The sequence below is a fragment of the Rhinopithecus roxellana genome, chromosome 3 (assembly GCF_007565055.1).
Source record: "Rhinopithecus roxellana isolate Shanxi Qingling chromosome 3, ASM756505v1, whole genome shotgun sequence".
Taxonomy (NCBI): domain Eukaryota; kingdom Metazoa; phylum Chordata; class Mammalia; order Primates; family Cercopithecidae; genus Rhinopithecus; species Rhinopithecus roxellana.
Window position 1 is genome coordinate 163,604,549 of NC_044551.1, and position 20,982 is coordinate 163,625,530.

Consider the following 20,982-nt stretch of genomic DNA (forward strand, 5'->3'; position numbering starts at 1 on the left):
CAACTAATGTCCCCTTTTTCTGAGTTTTGTCTTTAGAATAAATTTTAATGAACTAGAGGCCTAACAACTAAAATGAAAGTTTCATCCAAATTTTTTGTTTCCAGGTCTTTGAAGAAACTGGTTTTGATATCAAAGACTATATTTGTAAGGATGATTACATTGAACTTCGAATCAATGACCAGCTTGCTCGTTTGTACATCATTCCAGGAATTCCAAAAGACACAAAATTTAACCCAAAAACTAGAAGAGAAATTCGGGTATGTAACAAGCATATTTTCAGGTTACTGGTATCCCAAATGAATAGGTAGGGAATTCTTTTTATAAACTCCTTGATAAAAATTAACTAAATGAATTATTTTCTTCTGTATTTCAGAACATTGAGTGGTTCTCTATTGAGAAGTTGCCTTGTCATAGAAATGATATGACCCCCAAATCCAAACTTGGTTTGGCACCTAACAAATTTTTTATGGCCATTCCCTTTATCAGGTGTGTTCATATTTCTTGAAATGAAACTTTCATGATTGTGATAGTCATCTTCTGTCTTTAGCCATATTTTGAAAGTGAATTCTTAATGTTTCTGCAGACCATTAAGGGACTGGCTTTCTCGAAGATTTGGCGATTCCTCAGACAGTGACAATGGATTTTCCTCAACTGGTAGCACGCCGGCTAAACCCACTGTGGAAAAATTGAGGTAAAGAAATATATTCATGGAATCCTGATTTTCTGATAGTTTTTAAAAGTAGAATAATAGTATTTTGCTTCTAAAATTTGCAGAGGGTGTAAGATTTCTTTTTATAGATACTCTTTGTTACTGGTCTCACAGATAATAGAATATTTTTTTAAAGGGTTTCTGATGAGATGAAAAAGGTTAATTGGAGTTGGAAAGGAGCTTCAGGCACCTTTTCAAATAGTATACTCAAGAGGATACCAACTTTTTAGATAGAACACTAGGAAAAGAAAATCTTGTGTGTTCTTAGTGTTACTTCTCTGTTCTCTTATCCTACTTTTAAGATAATTGAGTTTCTAAAGACATTTGGATGGAGGATATATTAAGTTTTGTTTTCTTGTAGGGGAGAGGAAGGATGCTAATACAACTTGTTAAATTGGAGATAGAACAGTGAAGACTTGGGCTTTTAAAAAACATTTCCCAGCTGGGCGCAGTGGCTCACGCCTGTAATCCCAGCACTTTGGGAGGCCGAGGCAGGTGGATCACCTGAGGTCAGGAGTTCGAGATGAGCCTGGCCAGCATGGTGAAACCCCATCTGTACTATAAAAATACAAAAATTAGCTGGGTGTGGTGGCAGGCACCTGTAATCCCAGCTACTCAGGAGGCTGAGGCAGGAGAATCTCTTGAACCTGGGAGGCGGAGGTTACAGTGAGCCAAGATAGTGGCGCTGTACTCCAGCCTGGGTGACAGAGCGAGACTCGTCTCAAAAAATAAAAAATAAAAAATTTGTATCAGAGACTGTGTATTATCAGAAGTGACTACTACCTGGACATGAACCATGAAGAACATTTTCTTGCTTGGAACTTTTTGTTTTCGTTGCCCAGGCTGGAGTACAGTGGCATGATCACAGTTCACTGCAGCCTTGACCTCCTGGACTCAAGTAATTGTCCCACTTAGTCCCCTGAGTCGCTGGGAACACGGGCAGATGCCACTAAGCCTGGCAAATTTTTAAAAATTTTTTGTAAAGATGGGACTCTCCCTATGTTGCCCAGGTTGCTGTTAAACTCTTGGGCTCCAGTGATCCTCCTGCCTCAGCTTCCCAAAGTTTTGAGATTATAGGCATGAGCCACGCTGCCTGGCCTCTGGCTTACAACTTAATTGCATCCAAGTCAGTTACAGAGTAGGCTGGGGAAGTAACTTTGTTAAGTAAGCCTGTGTTTTTAAACATATATATATATATATATATATATATATTAAGCATAATCACCTTGTTAGAAAGTTGCCTATGTTAGATTCGGAAAGAGGTGATTTTTACATTTTCTGTAATTTGGATTTGCTTTTATGACAGAGCTTCAGAAATAGGAGTAAACCACTTCTATAGTAAGTGTTTCTTAAATAGGTAGCATTCCATTTTAGATGAATATTCTGAGGACAGGAGCTTGGACTAAATGGCCTGATGTCTTTCAGAATCTATGGTTATTGTAATATTAGTTGAAAGATGGTCTCGAACTCCTGACCTCGAGTGATCTACCCTTCTCAGCCTTCTAAAGTGCTGGGAGTATAGGTGTGAGCTACCGCGCTCAGCATGCATGAGTACAACATTTTAAAATTAGATTCTTTTGCAGAAGAATTCGAGACTGGGTCTTTACTTAATTTGCTCATTCATTATATTGTGCCCTTTAGTTTTATATTTTAGAGGGTAACTTACTTTCTCAGATCCTCTTCCAGCTAGGATGTGGTCTGTAACTGACTTGTACAGTTTCAAAAAATTAGCAGGGCAAGGTGGCATGTGCCTGTAGTCTCAGCAACTTCGGAGACTGAGGTGAGAGAATGGCTTGAGCCTGAGAGGTTGAGGCCACGGTGAGCTGTGATCATGTCCTGCACTCCAGCCTGGATGACAGAGGGAAACCCAGTCTCAAAAAAAAGGAAAATACATTCATTTGTTTCATCTAAATTTAGATTTATATTCTCCATATTTTTTAATGTACACTATAATCACTTATAGGGAGGAGATGGCCTGGATAATTTTTTAAAGTCTAGGATGAAAAATAGTAATAGCTTATTAATTCATTCAGGAAATACTTATTGAATACCAGGCACTTACCTGGGTGATGGGGATAAAGCAGTACAGATTAAAATCTCTGCCCTCATAGAACTTATATTCCAGTGGGGGAGATAGACAGTAAATAAGAAAATAAAACATGTAGTCTATAAATTTAACTATTAAGGTGTTAAAAGAACTATAAGTGAACATTTTCTGATTTGATTATTTTTTAAATCTTGGTATAGTCGAACCAAATTCCGCCACAGTCAGCAGTTATTTCCTGACGGTTCTCCTGGTGACCAGTGGGTAAAGCACAGGCAATCACTGCAGCAAAAGCCATATAATAATCATTCTGAAATGTCTGACCTTTTAAAAGGAAAGGTGAGTGATACACAAGTACAGTCTTTTCAGAAATTTAGATCTTTGGCTTTGAAATCATTCTCAATTGAGGAATTACATCTTAATAGTTACAGAGAGCTCTGAGTTACTGATCAAAGCCTTGTATGTTCCTTACTTGTGATTTGAAGTAGGGCTGAGGCTTCTTAACGTTTACAGTTCTGGTGTAAATCCAGTACAGTGAATAATAAGAATTAACATCTGACTTTTGTGTATATGCTGCCAATGAAAAGTTCATTTAAAAATAAGTCATAAGGAAAATATTTTCCAAATTAACGTAAGTGGGATCTATTGGCTTTTGTTCAGGAAGAAAAAGTAACAGCGTATTGTAAACTTTGATTTTCATTGTTGTATTTGAGTGTATAATTACACTGCTATTAATACTTGTTTTCCTTTTTCCACATGTTCTAAGCACCACAATTTATTTATTCATAACACTGTTAATGCACATTTTGCTTGTTTCCAGTTTGGGGCTTTAACAGTGCTACTATGAACATTCCTATACCTGTCTTTTGATGAATATACACAGTTCTGTGTAACTAAAAGGAAAGAAAAGTAGAATTGTTGGATCACTGGATATGCCTGTGTTACGGAGTTCTAATTGTTCCACATCTTTACTAATACTTGATATTATCTGTCTTTTCAATTTCAGGTTTCAATGTTACTTTTTTTTTTTTTTTAATTTAAAAAATATACTAGGCTTGGTTGGGCATGGTGGCTCATGGCTATAATCCCAGCACTTTGGGAGTCCGAGGCGATGGATCACCTGAGGTCAGGAGTTCGAGACCAGCCTGACCACATGGTGAAACCCTGTCTTTACTAAAAATACAAAAAATTAGCCGGGCGTAGTGGCAGACTCTTGTAATCCCAGTTACTTTGGAGCCCGAGGCAGGAGAATTGCTTGAATCCGGGAAGCAGAGGCTGCAGTGAGCCGAGATTGTGCCATTGCACTCCAGCCTGGGCAATAAGAGCGAAACTCTGTCTCAAAGAAACAAAACAAAACAAAAAATTGTGTGTGTGTGTGTGTATATACAGGGCTTGTCAAAATTAAACTTTTATGCTTCAGAAGACATTTTCAAAATAGTGAAAAGATAGCCCACAAAATAGGAGAAAATATTTGCAAATTATATATGATAAGAGGTTAATATCCAGAATATGTAAAGAATTCTTAGAACTCAACAACAACAAAACAACCTAATTTAAAACTGGTCAGAAGACTTGAATAGACAGTTCTCCAAAGAAGATGTGCAAATGGCCAATAAGTACACAAAATAAGTGGTATCTCCACAGTGAGATACCACTTCTTACCCATTAGGATGGCTATAATAAAAACAAAAATAACAAAACAGAAAGCAAGTATTGGTGAGGATGTGGAGAAATTGGAGACCTTGTGCATTGCTGATGGGAGTGTAAAATGGTGCAGATGCTGTGGAAAACAGTTTGGCAATTTCTCAAACAGTTAAACATAGAGTTACCATATGATTCAGCAATTCCATTCCTAGGTAATACCCAAAAGAATTGAAAGCAGGAACTTAAACAGCAAACTTGTATACCAATGTTCATATCAGCATTATTCACAATAGCCAAAAGGTGGAAACAACTCATATGCCTGTCAACAGATGAATGGATACAGAATGTGGTGTGTACCCATAATGGAATATCATTCAGCCTTAAAGAAATTAAGAAATGAAATTCCGCCCAGGCATGGTGGCTCATGCCTGTAATCCCAACTCTTTGGTACTTGAGCCCAGTAGTTGGAGACCCACATGGGCAGCATGTCTCTACTACTAAAAATAGAAAAAATTAGTCAGGCATGGTAGTGCATGCGTGTAGTTCCAGCTGTTCAGGAGGCTGAGGTGGGACAATCAACTGAGCCTGGGAAGTCAAGGCTGTAGTGGTGCCACTGCACTCCAGCCTGGGCAATGGGAGTGAGACCCAGTCTCCCAAAAAAAAAAATAAATAAAATTCTGAAGCATGCTACAATATGGGTGAACCTCGAGGACATTATGCTAAGTGAAATAAGCCAGACACAAAAGGATAAATATTGTATTAATGTTATTCCATTCCTAAATAGGCAAATTCATAGAGACACAAAGTCAATTAGAGATTACCAAGGCTAGAGGGAGGGGAGAATAGGGAGTTACTGTTTATTGGTTGCAAGGTTTTTGTTTGGGATGATAAAAGTTGGGGAAGTAGGTAGTGCTGACTATACTTAATGCCACTGAATTATACAATCACAAGTGGTTGATGTGGTAAATTGTATGTATATTGTACCACAATTAAAAAACATGCTGGAAGAAGTGGAATGAAACTAAATTAAAAGTGTGCAGTAACATGAGTCATTCAATGCCGTATTTTCTTCACATCACTTAGGTTATTATTTTCCAGCAATCTTAGCAACTGGTTTTTTCCTATAGGTTGGAATGTAAATAAACATTCTTATTTTATATATGTATATTTTAGAAGTTCCTCCTATACTATTTAGCCAGTCCTGAAATTGCTATCATTTCAATATCTCAAATGACAAAGTAATGTTTAAAATGTTCGTTTTAATTTAAACTTAAGAATTTTTTGGTAGGAAAATTATCTTAAAGCAATTTAATAGTAAGATTTAAACTGTTGCATGTCTAAGTTTAGGAATAATGGCCCACATTTTAAAAACATCAATCTTAGACAGGCACAGTGGCTCACGCCTGTAATTCTAGCACTTTGGGAGGCCAACGTGGGTGGATCACTTGAGGTCAGGAGTTTGAGACCAGCCTGGCCAACATGGTGAAAACCTTCACCGTCTCTATTAAAAATACAAAAATTAGCCAGGTGTGGTGGCATGTGCTTGTAATCCCAGCTACACCAGGCTGAGGCAGGAGAATCGCTTGAACCTGGGAGGCGAGGTTGCAGTGAGCCAAGTACTGCGCTCCAGCCTGGGCAACACATTGAGACTATTTAAAAAATAGTAATCTTTGTTGTTTTGTAAAAATATAGTAAACATTTCATAAAAATTAAGTGCTTATTAATAATTTAAAGCAGATTTCTAGGGTAATGATTACTACATCTACCCATTTTCTGCTTTAAGAACTGTAGCCAATGTCCCTCAGCATTCCTTTACAGAGAGGTTCCATTTATGCATTAGAAACGAGATCTATAAGCAGACATGGGATAAGGCAAGAGGTGTGGAAAGATGTCTGTTTTTTTCTTTATTCTTTTTTTTTTTTTTTTTTTTTTTTTAAGAGACGGAGTCTCCCTCTGTCACCTACACTGTAGTGCAGTGGTGCCATCTCGGCTCACTGCAACCTCCACCTCCTGGGTTCGGGCGATTCTCCTGCCTCAAGCCTCCTGAGTAGCTGGGACTATAGGCGTGTGCCATCACGCCCAGATAATTTTTTGTATTTTTAGTAGAGATGGGGTTTTCCTGTGTTAGCCAGGATGGTCTCATCTCCTGATCTCATAATCCATGCGCCTCGGCCTCCCAAGGTGCTGGGATTACAGGCATAAGCCACTGTGCCCAGCCGAGGTCTGGAAAGATTTCTAGGGGCAAGTGTATTTGCTATTTCATACCTTTAGAGAACTCTTGCTTTGGTTGGGAAGCACTGACTAATATAAGAAAATACATTGATAGAATTCATGAAAATTTGGGTAGGAGAAGCTTTGCTAAAAATTTGATTCAACCAGCTAAACATATTCATGGGGTGCTTTTTTTGTGCTATTACATTATACTATAGATTCATATTTTATTTTTTATTGGAAAAACAGAATCAAAGTGTGAGGGGAAATGGCAGAAAACAGTATCAAGATTCACCTAATCAAAAGAAAAGAACAAATGGGCTTCAGCCAGCAAAGCAGCAGAATTCTTTGATGGTAAGAGTTATAGCTCTCACACTAAGTAGGTAATTCATCCTCTGAAGAGTGAAACAAGGGCATTGCCAAAGAACAGGAATGTTACTTGCTTTGTTCTTATTTTAATTGATATGCTAGTAGGATTTTTATGTAGCTGAATTGTGCATATTCACACTAAAATTCTCTGGCTGCTCTTAATTACAAATTTATCATGTTGATTCAACTGTACATCTAATTTTTTATGTGGCTGTATACATTTATTATAATATCGTTGTGTACTCAAACCTGTTCTCAAGAGCAATTATTTGGCTGTTGCTCCTTGTTTTTCTAAATACTCTGTATTATTTCAGTGAAGGTAAAAGTTTAGGGGAATTTATGTATTTTTTTCTCGAGGTTGATAGAGTTTAGAAAATTAAGAAAACAAAAACACACAACACTCACAGCCAGTGCTATTGTCATTAGGCCTAATGACAAATAACTGAATAATTTAAAGCATTTTCTTTCATTCTTTTGTTTAGTCCTCCAAAAGTTAATTCATAACTAACAGTCTCCTGCGTTATCTTTTCTGTAAGTCCTGATATTTGTATATTGGGTTTTCTTATTGTAGCTTCACTTGTTTTTCATTTATTGGTGAGTAATAATAGCAATTTCAAATTTTTAGCAAAAATATTTTACCTGAATTCCCTGGGTGTTTACTTAATTTGGGTTCTAATGACTCATTTCACTACTTTACCTTTATTATTATTTCTCTTCTGTCTGATAAAAGTGGTGACAAGGTGACAAAAACAGAGAAGACAATCTTAGTAGATGATTAACAGGTTTTTAATAAAATTCAACAGCTGTTTTTAACAAAAACTAGACAGATACTTTTTTTTATTTGAGACGGACTCTCGCTCTGTTGCCAAGCTGGAGTACAGTGGCGTGATCTCGGCTCACTGCAACCTCCACCTCCCGGGTTCAGGTGATTCCCTTGTCTCAGCCTCCTGAGTAGCTGGGACTACGGGCATGCGCCACCACCCCGGCTAGGTTTTTTGTATTTTAGTATGAGACAGTGTTTGACCATGTTGGCCAGGATGGTCTCGATCTCCTGACCTCGTGATCCACCTGCCTTGGCCTCCCAAAGTGCTGAGATTACAGGTGTGAGCCACCACTCCCGGCTGACAATAACTTATTGATAATATTGTACAAGTGTTAATTGTCCTCAAATTAATGTATAAGTTTAATATGATACCAGTAAAATTCCTTGTAGATTTTTTGGGAGAACTTCACAAATTACTCTCAAATTTGTCTAGAAGAACTTGAATAGATTTTTAAAAGTTGTTTAAGAAGAAAGTTAATGATGGAGAGCAAGTTATAAGCAGTTTTTAAGAGAAGAAATAAAAGGGACTGATAAACATATAAAAGTATTAAACTGTATGTGTGGTCAAAGAATGTAAATTGAAATGGGATACATTTCTCCCATCAGATTGGCAAAGATGAAATAACCCAGTTGTGTATTGAATGTGTTGGTAACACATAAAAATTACTAATTGGTACAACCTTCTAGAGAGGAGTTTTGCTATATCAAAACCCTAAAAAAGTGTTCACCTTTTCCCTAGAAGAGGAATCTAAAGAATGTTTACCCCCTTTATGATGAAAACCTGGAAAACAACCTAAATATCCAAGAAAATGATGTTAAATACAGTATAGTAGGTCTGTGCACTAGATTACCATGAAGTTGCTAAAAATGACGATGTACATTTATTGAAAAAGGAATTTGTTCACAATATATTTTTAAAATTATCGTACTAGTGTGTATCATATAATTCCATTTAAAGTTTGCACTTTTATGAAAAGATGTTAACACACATCTTCATAGGAAAAAGCTAGAAAGATATAATACTAATTAGCTCTCGGTTGAGAAATATAATGAGTAATCTTTTTGTTTTTTTATATTTTTTGAGACAGGGACTTGCTCTGTCGTCTAGAGTGCAGTGGCATATACATTGCTTACTCTAGCCTTGAACTTCTGGGCTCAAGCCATTTTCCTGCCTCAGCTCTTTTGTCTTTTTGAGACAGGGTTTTGCTCTGTCACCCAGGCTGAAATGCAGTGGTGCGATCTTGGCTCATTGCAACCTCCACTTCCTTGGTTCAAGCAATCCTCCCACCTCAGCCTCCAGAGCAGCTGGGACTATAGGTGTGTGGCACCGCACCCTACTACTTCTTGTGTGTGTGTGTGTGTGTGTATATATATATATATATATATTTTATTTTTTTGGTAGAAATAGGTCTCACCATGTTGCCCAGACTGGTCTTGAACTCCTGGGCTCAAGCGGTCCTCATGCTTTGACTTCCCAAAGTGCTGGGATTACAGGTGTGAGCCACTGTGCCTGGCCACCTCAGCTAAATTAGTTAGCTCTGGCTGATTTTTATGTTTTAGAAATAAAGTATGTTGGGAGGTGACCTTGCTGGTCTCAAACTCCTGGCCTCAAGTGATCCTTTTGCTTCAGCCTCTCAAAGTGCTGGGATTACAGGCATGAGCCACCACACCTAGCCAATACTTGTCTGTTTTTTTGATGTCTTTATAATGTATGTATATATGTAATCAAGAACTAAAAAAAATTTTAGGTGTGAGAAGTAAATACAAAAATAATGGTGAGAGAATGGGATGATTATATTCCTGGTTCAGTTTTCTCCCTGAGAAATTTGATAATACATCTTTTGATTTTTAGTAAGTGAAGTAACTGGTGACTGTGTTGTATGTGTGTTTGTGTGTTTTTTTTTTTTTTTAAATAGAAGTGCGAAAAGAAACTTCATCCACGGAAACTTCAGGATAATTTTGAAACAGGCAAGTCATTTCCTATCTTTTTATAATCTCTGCCTTGTGGGATTTGGTTTCGTTTACCTAACTTTTATTTTAGTGGGAGTATGCGATCTGTGATAGTTAGGCAAGAAGAGTTGCATATGTTCTGTAGAAAGAGTTCATATATGTAGAGTTCTCTAAGAAACTGGCTGAAACAAATTCATTTAGATGAATTACTTCAGACTGTGCTGTTTCTTTTATGAATGTTAAGCCTTAGTGCTATGCATGAATATTTTAAATACGTAAATAATTGTGTAAGGATTTGGGGAGAGTAGAAAGAATCCAGTATTGTAAAGGCTAGAAAACCTCATTCTCAGATCTATATAAGGGGTGCACTGACTAGAAGGGGAACATTTTGGGGGGGTAATCACTGTGGTTCTTCCCATATACACATTAGTAAATTTGTATGCCTTTTTTCCAATTAAAAGGAACATTTTTCCCTCTTTTGGAGGCAATGTTCAACTTTTTAAGGTGATACTAAGTATAGGTTTTATTAAAGATACTTGGAATTTCTCCTTCCTTGGTTATGAAAAGTAGGTGTGTTGTCTGATTTGGAAAGTAATCCTAGTGAATGTAGAAAGCTCTTTGTTAAATACTAATTTAGTAGATGCTACTTGGAAGTGCTGTAGACTTTTTTCTTAGGTGCTATTTTTGAATTGTATGAAATTTCCTGTGCAGTAGATACTCATTTATTCACCATCTAAATTTAAGGCTTTCATATAGAAAAGTCTAAGAAATGAAAAGCATTATTGTATTCTTTTTCTGTAATACTGTCTGTGATTTAAGCAAGATAATGCTATTTTAAAAGACATGCCTTAACTATATTATGGAAAGTTACTGTTAACTGTGAAGAAAGGAATTATCATTACAATTTAGTTTGATACAGTCCCACTTGTTTATTTTTGTTTTTGTTACCTATGCTTTTGGGGTCATATACAAAAAAAATCATTGCGAAGATCAGCGTCAGAGGGGTTTTTTTCCCTATTTTCTTCTAGGAATGCTACAGTTTCGGGTCTTGCATTTAAGTCTTTTATCCATTTCAAGTTCATTTTTATGTGTGTTGTATGATAAGGATCTAGTTCTTTTGCATGTGGATATCCAGTTTTCCCAGCATCATTTATTGAAGAGTCTATTATTTCACCTCATCGTATAGAGAAGTTATGGGAGTATGTCTTCTTAATAGGATTTTTTTCTGGCCACCTTGGGTGGTGGGGACATGTTAGTCATATAGTGAAATATAATTAACATATATTCAGAAATCAGTTATTTTACAGAATCTTTTAAAAGTCGTATATTCAGGGACATTAAAAAGAGTACACCATGCCGGCCTGGGCAACATAGCAAGACTTTTGTCTCTACAAAAGTTAAAAATGAGCCAGTTGTGGTGGCACATACCTGTAGTCCCAGCTACTTAAGAGGCTGAGGCAAAAGATCACTTGAGCCCAGGAAGTTGAGGCTGAGTGAGCTGTGATTATCACTGTGCTCCAGCCTGGGCAACAGAATGAGACTCTGTCTCAAAAGAAAAAAAAAGGGTGCAGCACACTGCAACTCGGTATATTGATCTTAGTTGGGCATTATATGGATATATAAAATTCTGAGTTGTGTTGAGAAGTATAAAAGGATTCATGTCCTAGGAAGCCTCATCCTCATTTCAGACTTTCTTTCTGCCAGAGTTTCTTGATGTCCATTCCAAACCTATTTTCTGGTTAAGTGCCTGGTCTATTTAAAAGGTGGGGAAAAAAAGCCCAGATAAATTGGAATTTTGTTCTACTATGATTTTGAAAATTTGGATTTTTTTTTTTTCTTATTTTTTTCTTTTGCTTTTTGAGATGGAGTCGCTGTGTCACCCAGGCTGGAATGTAATGGCGCCATCTCAGCTCACTTCAACCTCCGCCTCCCAGGTTCAAGCCATTCTCCTGCCTCAGCCTCCTGAGTAGCTGGGATTACAGTCATGTGCCACCATGCCTGGCTAATTTTTGCATTTTTAGTACAGACGGGGTTTCACCATCTTGTGCAGGCTGGTCTTGAACTCCTGACCTTGTGATCTGCCCTCGTTGACCTCCCAAAGTGCTGGGATTACAGGCGTGAGCTACTATGCCTAGCTGGATTTTTCTTTATGGTGATAAGTTCCTGGAAATCTTGGTAAACCCCAGCTTTATTTTTCTGTAACAAAATGCACATATAGGAGGTGAAGCACATGTAGGAGGTAAAGTTATGCTCATTTTGAAAGCAAAGGAATGTCAAGGGTCTTAATGACTGAGATTAAGATTTTGAATATGTGGAAATAATAATAGATTGAAAATGCAGTTGACCACCAGTTTAGGGAAAGGAAAATACATATTTTAGTGGTTCTATTTAGGGTTAGAGTCTGGGAAGATAAACATATACTCAAAACTAATTCTTTTGTAACAAAAGGCAAAGGGCAGTATTTGATTTCTTACTAAGGTTACTGAGCTTATTTATTTTGTTTTTGTTTTTTTTTTTAAACAGATGCTGTATATGACTTACCTAGCTCCAATGAAGACCAGTTGCTAGAGCATGCCGAGGGACAGCCCGTGGCGTGTAATGGACATTGCAAGTTCCCCTTTTCATCCAGAGCCTTTTTGAGTTTCAAGTTTGACCATAATGCTATAATGAAAATCTTGGACCTTTGATAGGAGCAAATGTATTGTAAATATCCCAGGATCAGAGACCTGTTGGGTTTGAGTGGGTGTCTCCTCAAGCCTTACCTTTCTCAGGTGTTTTAAAGAAATGCAGGGAGGCAATGTTTCTGAAGACATTTTCTGTTTATAAGAGAGAGTAGAAAGAAACACGAGTTTGCACTGTAAATGCAGTTATAACCTTTTATACAGATTTACCTTTTCAGTGTTTAGTACAAGATTAAGTTGCTTTCTTTGAGGGCATTTATTCTGTGTGACTGTGGGTTTTATTTTGTATTCTGGTTGAGAACATAATGTATTGAGTTACTGTCAAGTAGCCAAGTTAATGGGAATGCTCCATCTACCTGTTACAGTGATTGCAATAATAGTATATTGGAGTTTTTCAAAGAAACTTAAAATAATGCCCAATTATTAAATGAACACAAGAGCTGAAATGTCGCATTTGTCGGGATTACAGGTGATCTACTTTGGTGGCATTTTGTACTTCTCTCTGCTTCTAACCACTGAGGCTTTCTAATCTTCCTCTGGAATTTTAGTGAAAGGATTTATTGAGAGCAGCTTCTGGAATATAATGTGCATGTCCAAAATGAACTCTTAGCACTTCATAAGGACAAAGTCTGTAGCCTGGAGGGGCTTGAGTGGATGGGAGTTGATGTTGTGATTTTGAGCTGTGGTTACATGCAGTCAGTAAACCTGTGAGACTGCTGGAGGAAGTGTAGCAGAGAGCATGGAGGCTGAGACCCAGCAGCTACTTTGGGTCATGTCTTTACCATCCTGCCTCCAACCCTTTAGTCTTGTAGACTTTTGTTCTTGTGAAAATTTCTTCTGTATTTCTAGTTGTATAAATATGTATGAAAAACTGACATTACTGGGTTTTACATTGCATCTCCAGTATTGATCTTTGGATCAATACTGTTATATTTGTTTTATTAGATTCCAATTTGCAATAGTAGCAGTGACTGACATGCTTTTATTGGCCTGCTAAGCCCCTGGATGATGGAGTGAGAAGAAGGGAAGGGGTATGCAGTTTACCCAAGTCCAAATAAAGCATTTCACTAGGTTACACGTTATGTATATGTGTTACACAATAGTAACATACGTAACTCACTCCTAGGAATGTATTTTGCTTCAGAATTTTTAAATTCACATAAGGATGGCAGTGCCCATTTTAAGGAGGATTTCAGCTATAATTGAGGACAATCACCAGGGTGTTAAGGGAGCTTTAGTGTTTTGGCTGCATCTGACCTCATTGAAGGAATTTCTTGGGAATGGGGGGTGTTCGAGTATATGTGTGTGTGTGTGTATCATGTGGGTTTTAAAAATCCTTTTTTACAGTGGTATCCACAAAATACTTCTCTGCTTATAAATGTTATTGTAGAAATCTTTATTCTTTGTAGGTAGCCTATTTAATCGGGTTCCACTGAACCTCATGGGACTTTTAAAAGAAGGGCTATTTAAGGAATTCGCTTAGTAGTACTTTGCTTTAGCTTTTAAATGGCTTGATTTTAAAGGATAAATTCTATTTATTAAGGAAGGTGTCACCCTTTTGGTGCTAAGCAGGAGAATTCACAATTAAAGCAGTGTGTATAGAATTATGATATTCAGAATCCTGCATCTTGTAATGTGACAAATGTTTGAACCCTGTGACCTTTGCCTTTTAATGCATTATATGATTGTGTTTGGAAGCTTTTACTGTCCTTTTCAGAAATACGGCTGCTTTGCTTGGGTCTCTTTGAGCCATATTTATAGTTGGTCCCAGCATTCCAGACTTCTGTTGTTAAAGGAGTGAAAATGTAGTTTGCCTGGCAGATGAATAATTTTCACTCATTTACTGTCTTCTGGAAACCATTTAACTTTTACTGTGTTTTTTTTTGTATGTGTGTTTTTTTTTTTCTTTTCAAGTGCATACTTTGGCCAGTCTTCCTGGTGCCTGTGGAGTTGGATTTGTCAGCTCTCAATACTGAAGCAAAAGAGATTAGAGTTAGTTACCGGACGTATGGCCTCTAATGGTGTTGAGCCTTTTCAAGAACCAACAAATTATCTTTGTGATTACAGTAGTTTAACTATGGTTAAATGTTATTGCTGTTGCGCTGCTTTATTTAATGCACTGTGGAACAAAATATAAGGGTATTGTTGGGATGTGATTATGGTAACTTCAGGCTTTTAGCTCTCCTCAAAGTTTGAGGTTAAAAAAATGTTAAAAGATGTGAGTTAAAGTTTATGTGTGTGATGTGACTTAACTATGCAGAAAATATTTAAGTTGGATGTACCTGTTTTAGGTACATCTACTATACTTATTCCCTCAAACCTGGGTAGTAGTTTCTCAGTGTTCAGGTTACCTTGAGAAAGGCCATGCTTAGTGAACTGGATTTCTCCTTTGAGAAATTTTAGTATGGTTTGAGGAAATCAAGTGATAAAGGAGTATGCTGAATATGCAATAATTTACTTCTACTGAGTGCTGCATTTTAAGAAGCTAGATGAGAAGAGTAGTTGGTTTGCTTCATTATGTTTTGTCTTTGAGAGAGATACCGGTCTTGGAATTCACTTTTTAAATGTTATGTTCCAACCTTATATGTTCCAAGGTGCAGTGCACTGTGAATCTTTTATTTTAAAACAATTTGTGGGTGCTTTTATGTATAACTTTAATGATTTATAAGATGCTAAATGAATTGTTTTTGTACCTAACCATTGTAATCCAAAAGATAAGGATGTGGTTTACATGCTTTTCAAAAATTTGTGTTAAGAAGTAGCAAATGAATGGTTTAGGATTTCAAATAGTGATACCCTCCTGAGACATGAGCATTTGGAGAGGCCTAATAGAACTCATATAGTGTGGGTGAAATTTGATTAAAGATGTTGGAAAATTAAGTTGGATTTTTGTATTCATATATAAAGGGAAGTCTCCCAATGCTGTCAGAGGAATTTTGGTCACTACTTGCTATTCTGAGCTTTGAATATCCTTATTTTTCTATTAAATATCAGTTAGTAAGTATAGCTAATGAAGACATATAATGAAAGTAATTTTATGCTGTAAGATTGAGTTGGTACTTTTCCTTTTGAAGGCTTTAGTAATTTGTATGTAATGTCAAATAAAGGAATTCAAATCTGAGTAAATAACAGCCTTCTACTATAGGAATTAGATTCTTCTATAAAATTCACCATATTGTGTCCTATAGAGAAGTTAAGGTCTGAGTGCATGTGTGCGTTAAAAACGCTACCTATTCTCTCACAGACCTGTTTCTCATCCTTTCTCTTTTCATCTCCAACAGTTAAACGGTAAGGAAAGCAAAGTTAATTATAAAAATTAGACATTTTGCCGAGTTACTTTTCTTACCACAGTACCCTCTCTTGGCTTTTTTTTTTTAGACGGAGTTTCACTCTTGTTGCCTAGGCTGGAGTGCAATGGTGCAATCTCAGCTCACCGCAACCTCCGCCTCCCGGGTTCAAGCGATTCTGTAGCTGGGATTACAGGCATGCGCCACCGCGCCTAGCTAATTTTGTATTTTTAGTAGAGATGGGGTTTTTCCATGTTGGTCGAGCTGGTCTCTTTTGGCTTTTTATCTGTATTTTTGTACCAGTGGACCTCCCTGCCTCCTGAGACTGTTTTGATTGACATCTTTTGTGTTTCTATGTTTTCTGAGGCAGTACTTTCTTTGTATGTTAATCATAGTAATAAAGTCAGATTCATTAACTTTTCTTCCTAGTAATTTTGACTTGGATTATTTTCTAGCCTGGGGGGATGGGGTTCATATGTGTTGCTGTAACTTTAGATTAATAAGCAAGACAAACTATTTTTTTTGTTTGAAGGTATCCTTTACATACCTTGTCTAGGTAAACAAGTGTTAGTAAAAACAATTTTGTCAAACGATATTCCTGACAGCTTGGTAAAGTCTAGGTAGTTTCTCATTTTGTATTATGTCCTAAGACTTTAAAGTGCATTTGTCTAGTTGCCAAAAATTCTAAATATGAGATTATGATGGGCTTTCTCAGCATCTTTTTGCTTCCTAGAATTGAGTTACTCTTGAAGTCTGTACTCCTGTGTCAGAAAGATGGCAGATTGCAAATGGGCGGTACAGGCTTTGCCCCATGCTTTCAAAGTAGGATTCTGGATTGCAGTTTCAAAAAAATATGATAGATTATTGTTATAGAATCAAAGTGTCTTGAAGGGAGAAGAATAGCTATAGGTGCTGGGCAAAGAGTATAAGAAAGAAACTTTAGAGTATTTATCAATATTTGAGTGCTATATTATGTTCCAGGCTAGAAATGTGACCATTGCATGGCCTAAGTGTAGTCATTCATATATATATGAATATCTGTCTATCTGTATATATATGAATATCTGTATATGCGCATGTATCGCCATTGTCGAGTGTTTTCTAGCCCTGGATAAAGTTAATTTTTTCGAAGTATGATTGCCAAGCAATCCAGTTAATTTAAAGTAATTTTTCTCACTTTAAAGACTGGTGGTGAGGAGTGGTGAGTAGTCTGGTCCTTCCTGTACTGATAATGTAGAACTCCAGTCAAACTCGAGCGCCCTGCTTTCTTACAGGAAGACAACTCAGAACACAGCCATAATCTGCTGTGGTGTCGGTCACATCACAGTGGTTATACATTTGTCCTAAATGGTGATTCATTCTTTTCCATCTAACTTCCTTGTGACAAACAGCATTTACTATGGAAATAGTAGTCTGTAAATAGGGAAAAGAGTGAAAGTTACTCTCATGCATGGGAGTGGACTTAAAGGGTTGACTTCCACCAGCTGAGTACAAACAAGTGTAAAGAAAAACTATGATAAAGTATGGGGGTCTTATCTTGAGAATGGGTCATAATGAAATCTTTAATCTGGGTTATCAGAGTAATGAAATCACCAATAAAAACATTCCATTTATCTTGGATCTTCTGTGGTTAGCAGAGGAGTATGGTCTAGCTATGTTAGCAGCTTGAAGGCACAACCTAAAAGGAATGAGCTTTCACAGGGTGCTTACGTTAGTTGGGTAGCATTGGTCAAAGGTACTCTGAAGAGTGAATGCAGAAATCAATTGCCTGTGTTTGTAACCTTGTCCCACATGGACCCTAATGTTTAGTAGACTTCAGTCTTTTAGTCCAGTAGAAGACTGCAGCCCTGAATATATGTTTTCTGCTTTTTGGGGGAAGGTTTCCTGTAGGTGGTTTTTGGGTTATTGGCCACTGTTCATTAAGTGCCATTTGAAGACCTGTTGTTTCTTAATCCTTTTTCTTGGTGTGACTGGCCAGGAAAAAGTCCATTGAGTCCTTTTTTCCCCCTGGTGTCTTATTTCTGTAGAATAATCCATCTTTTTAAATTTGTATTACATCTCTATAGCAAACCTGCCACAGACTTGCAAGTAGTGATTTTATCTTTCCTTCCTGAGAAGGTGATCTCGCTTTTGATGTTTGGGTCACCTGTGGACACTTGTGCTCTTTTGAGTCTCAATGCTTGTAGCTTTCACATTGGCTTGGGAACAACAGACTTCTGTGTGGTTCTAGAGTGAAATGGGCAGTGTTCTGCTGGTCTTCAGTCTTTGAGAGGTCTTAGGCAACATCCTTAGTATAGTGGAATTTCTGAGGTCAAATTTAACATTTTAATGTATTCTCCTTTTAGTTCATTGAATCTGAGGTTCTAAATCTGTAGCTTCATTTTGAGCACAAGTCTGCATTGTCATTTTTTAAGTTTTAAGAGATTAGCAGGCATATGCTTTTGTGATATTTAGGAATAGACTGGCAGCAAATGAAAGTAAAGGTTATCAGCTGTGAATGAAATTTAGATAATTCTTCAACGATTGGTTAATTAGATGGGTTAGTACTTTTGGAACATATAACAGTGGACTTGTATTCTTCATGCACTATACATATGATACGCACTGACAGAAAAGCACAGAAGACATACTGCTAAGAGTTTCTTTGTGCATTTCACTACTGTTCTAGGGGACTGCTGTCTCTTTGGTTCCTTTTAGGTTTGTGTTAGGATGTTGCACAAGTAATCATTTAATGTTAAATGCAAGTGTCCAAAGAAATGAGTCTTAAAAGTTCTTTGGTCATATTTCACTTAGAAGTTAGGACAGGCCGGGCGCGGTGGCTCAAGCCTGTAATCCCAGCACTTTGGGAGGCCGAGACGGGCGGATCACGAGGTCAGGAGATCGAGACCATCCTGGCTAACACGGTGAAACCCCGTCTCTACTAAAAACACAAAAACTAGCCGGGCGAGGTGGCGGGCGCCTGTAGTCCCAGCTACTCGGGAGGCTGAGGCAGGAGAATGGCGTAAACCCGGGAGGCGGAGCTTGCAGTGAGCTGAGATCCGGCCACTGCACTCCAGCCTGGGCGACAGAGCCAGACTCCGCCTCAAAAAAAAAAAAAAAAAAAAAAAAAAGAAGTTAGGACAGGAGACAGCTAACCTGACTTCCATTTTACAAATATTAGAAACTTTCTTCAATAACAAAAATAGCGAAAGACAATAAAACCATGAACTATTTTGCTTTATGTCTATTTTTTTTAAAAAAATTGAAGTTTGCTTATTAGCTTAATACCTTATAGTACTTTTAAAAAATCATCCTTGGTAATTATTCACTTATCCTATATCCATGTACAATTCAGTTTTATCTGTTAGCTTTAATAAAAATTGAAAACAATCTAATTCAGAATAAAATAAACGGAATTATAATTCATGTATTAGCATTTTTAAGTGATGTTCTCTTAATAAGATTGTCTTTTGTCTAACCAAAATAGAGCATACAAATTAGTTTGGATGGGAAAGGGGATAAGACTTGACTTTTTAATACTGTGCCTATTTCCAAAACAAGATTTGATGTGGCTTTTTATGTTATGCTTTAAAGATGTTACTGGAAGATACATAGTCTTTAAACAATTTGTTTGGGAGTAAGTTTTAGTCAGAAAAAGGTGAAGATATTTATGCTGAGTCATGTTAAATTATTTTGAGACCTTTTGCTGGTAGACAAAAACTGAGGAAATGTTTCACTAAATATATTATGGTCAATGAAAAAACCGGACTTTAGAGTAAATGTGATAACCAAGTAGATTTGTGAACTTTATTTCCTTAGTAATTATTTTTGTCTTATGTGAAATGATTTAAGCTTTAATTTTTGCCTAGATTATAGCAGTGTTTTATTTTACCTTATAGGGCATTTTAATGCTTGGAGAAAGACTGTATAAGTAAACCTACTTCAAGTGATTCTGTTCATGGTATTAGAGTTCTTGGTGCTCTTTTGGAAATTGTCAAACATTTACCTATATAGGAGAAAAGGAACCCCAAAACACCTGTAGTGTTCACCTTGTTATTAAGAACTGAAACATTTAGAACAGGTTTTACTTTGTTTCTAGATTTATGTTGTTGTAGGTGAACAGCAACTTTGTCTTTTTCCCTCAGTGTTAACGAAAGGATAAAGACTGACTTTTACCTCTATTGCTGGGTATGACTATCAAAGGATTTCCAGCGATTCATGTTTGTGAATTGGAGTTTAAATGTTTTCAGGATTACTGTAATTCCAAAGACCCACTAGAATGTCAGCCGTACTCTGTACTCTCCACTGAGAAAATGAACAGAATCCTATGTCTTAACAGTTAATGCTCTAATTTTTTGAAAGTTTTTTGATGTAAATGATAGGTTAGAAACTAAAAGCCTTTTAATCTTACAAAATGCAATTTGAATGATGGAAGGTTGTTCAGATACTGGCTTTCTGTAAAAACATCATTGTGTTAGATTGTTTGTAATGTCAATAAAATTGGCTGCTTGGGCAGTTTGTGATTACCTTAGCTTGGTTTCTGCTACTGTTACTTGTTATCTAGGTTCTGAGCTGCTCATTGTGGTTGCTGTCTCTTTGGACCAATACAAATGGCAAGTATGAGATTAACATGATAAAAGTATGTTTATGTAACAGGAAGAAGCTGGGCACGGTGGCTCATACCTATAATCCCAGCACTGTGGGTGGATCATGAGGTCAGAAGTTCAAGACCAGCCTGACCAACATGGTGAAACTAAAAATACAAAAATTAGCCAGGTGTGGTGGTGTGCATCTGTAGTCCCAGCTACTTGGGAGGCTGAGGCAGGGGAATCCCTTGACCCCAGGAGGCGGAGGTTGCAGTGAGCCGAGATCGTGCCGCTGCACTCCAGCCTGGGCGAACAGAGCAAGACTCCATCTGGGGGGAAAAAGAAAAGCCAGGAAGAAATATTGTAGAGTCTCTGCAAAAATGAAAATATCTCAATTAAGTTTGTTGCTTTAAAGCAAGATTATAGTTTAAGGCTTGAGATGTGAATTCATTAGGTATTTAAAATCCAGCAATTCTTAAGTTTGTGCTAGAATCAGGTTTTGCAATAGGAATACTTAACCTTGGATCTCGGGGGAAAAGAAATACATTCTTTTCCATTAGAGACCTTAGCTATATGATAGTAACTTTTATCTAAAATTTTCAAAAGGAGAGTGATCAGTGTGTTATACTTAGCGTCAAAGTTACTTTCCTTCCATAGTGAAAACTTGAGAACATTGTAATCTTTCTCTAACAGACGTGT

The 20,982-nt window shown here is 37.1% G+C and overlaps 1 protein-coding gene across 4 annotated transcripts in view; it reads left to right on the plus strand.

The window, feature by feature from the left end:
• The window catches only part of DCP2 (decapping mRNA 2), a 37,903-nt gene extending 22,346 nt beyond the window's left edge, over window positions 1–15,557 (plus strand). For 3 of the 4 annotated variants that reach the window (XM_010375819.2, XM_030928031.1, XM_030928030.1), the window contains 7 exons: window positions 105–257; window positions 374–486; window positions 584–691; window positions 2,957–3,092; window positions 6,858–6,962; window positions 9,717–9,768; window positions 12,274–15,557. In XM_010375819.2, coding sequence (XP_010374121.1) covers window positions 105–257; window positions 374–486; window positions 584–691; window positions 2,957–3,092; window positions 6,858–6,962; window positions 9,717–9,768; window positions 12,274–12,437 — 831 coding nt within the window. In that variant the 3' untranslated portion in view covers window positions 12,438–15,557. The remainder of the gene's footprint in view (window positions 1–104; window positions 258–373; window positions 487–583; window positions 692–2,956; window positions 3,093–6,857; window positions 6,963–9,716; window positions 9,769–12,273) is intronic. The other variant, XM_010375820.2, reaches the window with a different exon arrangement.
• The last annotated feature ends 5,425 nt before the right edge of the window (window positions 15,558–20,982 follow it).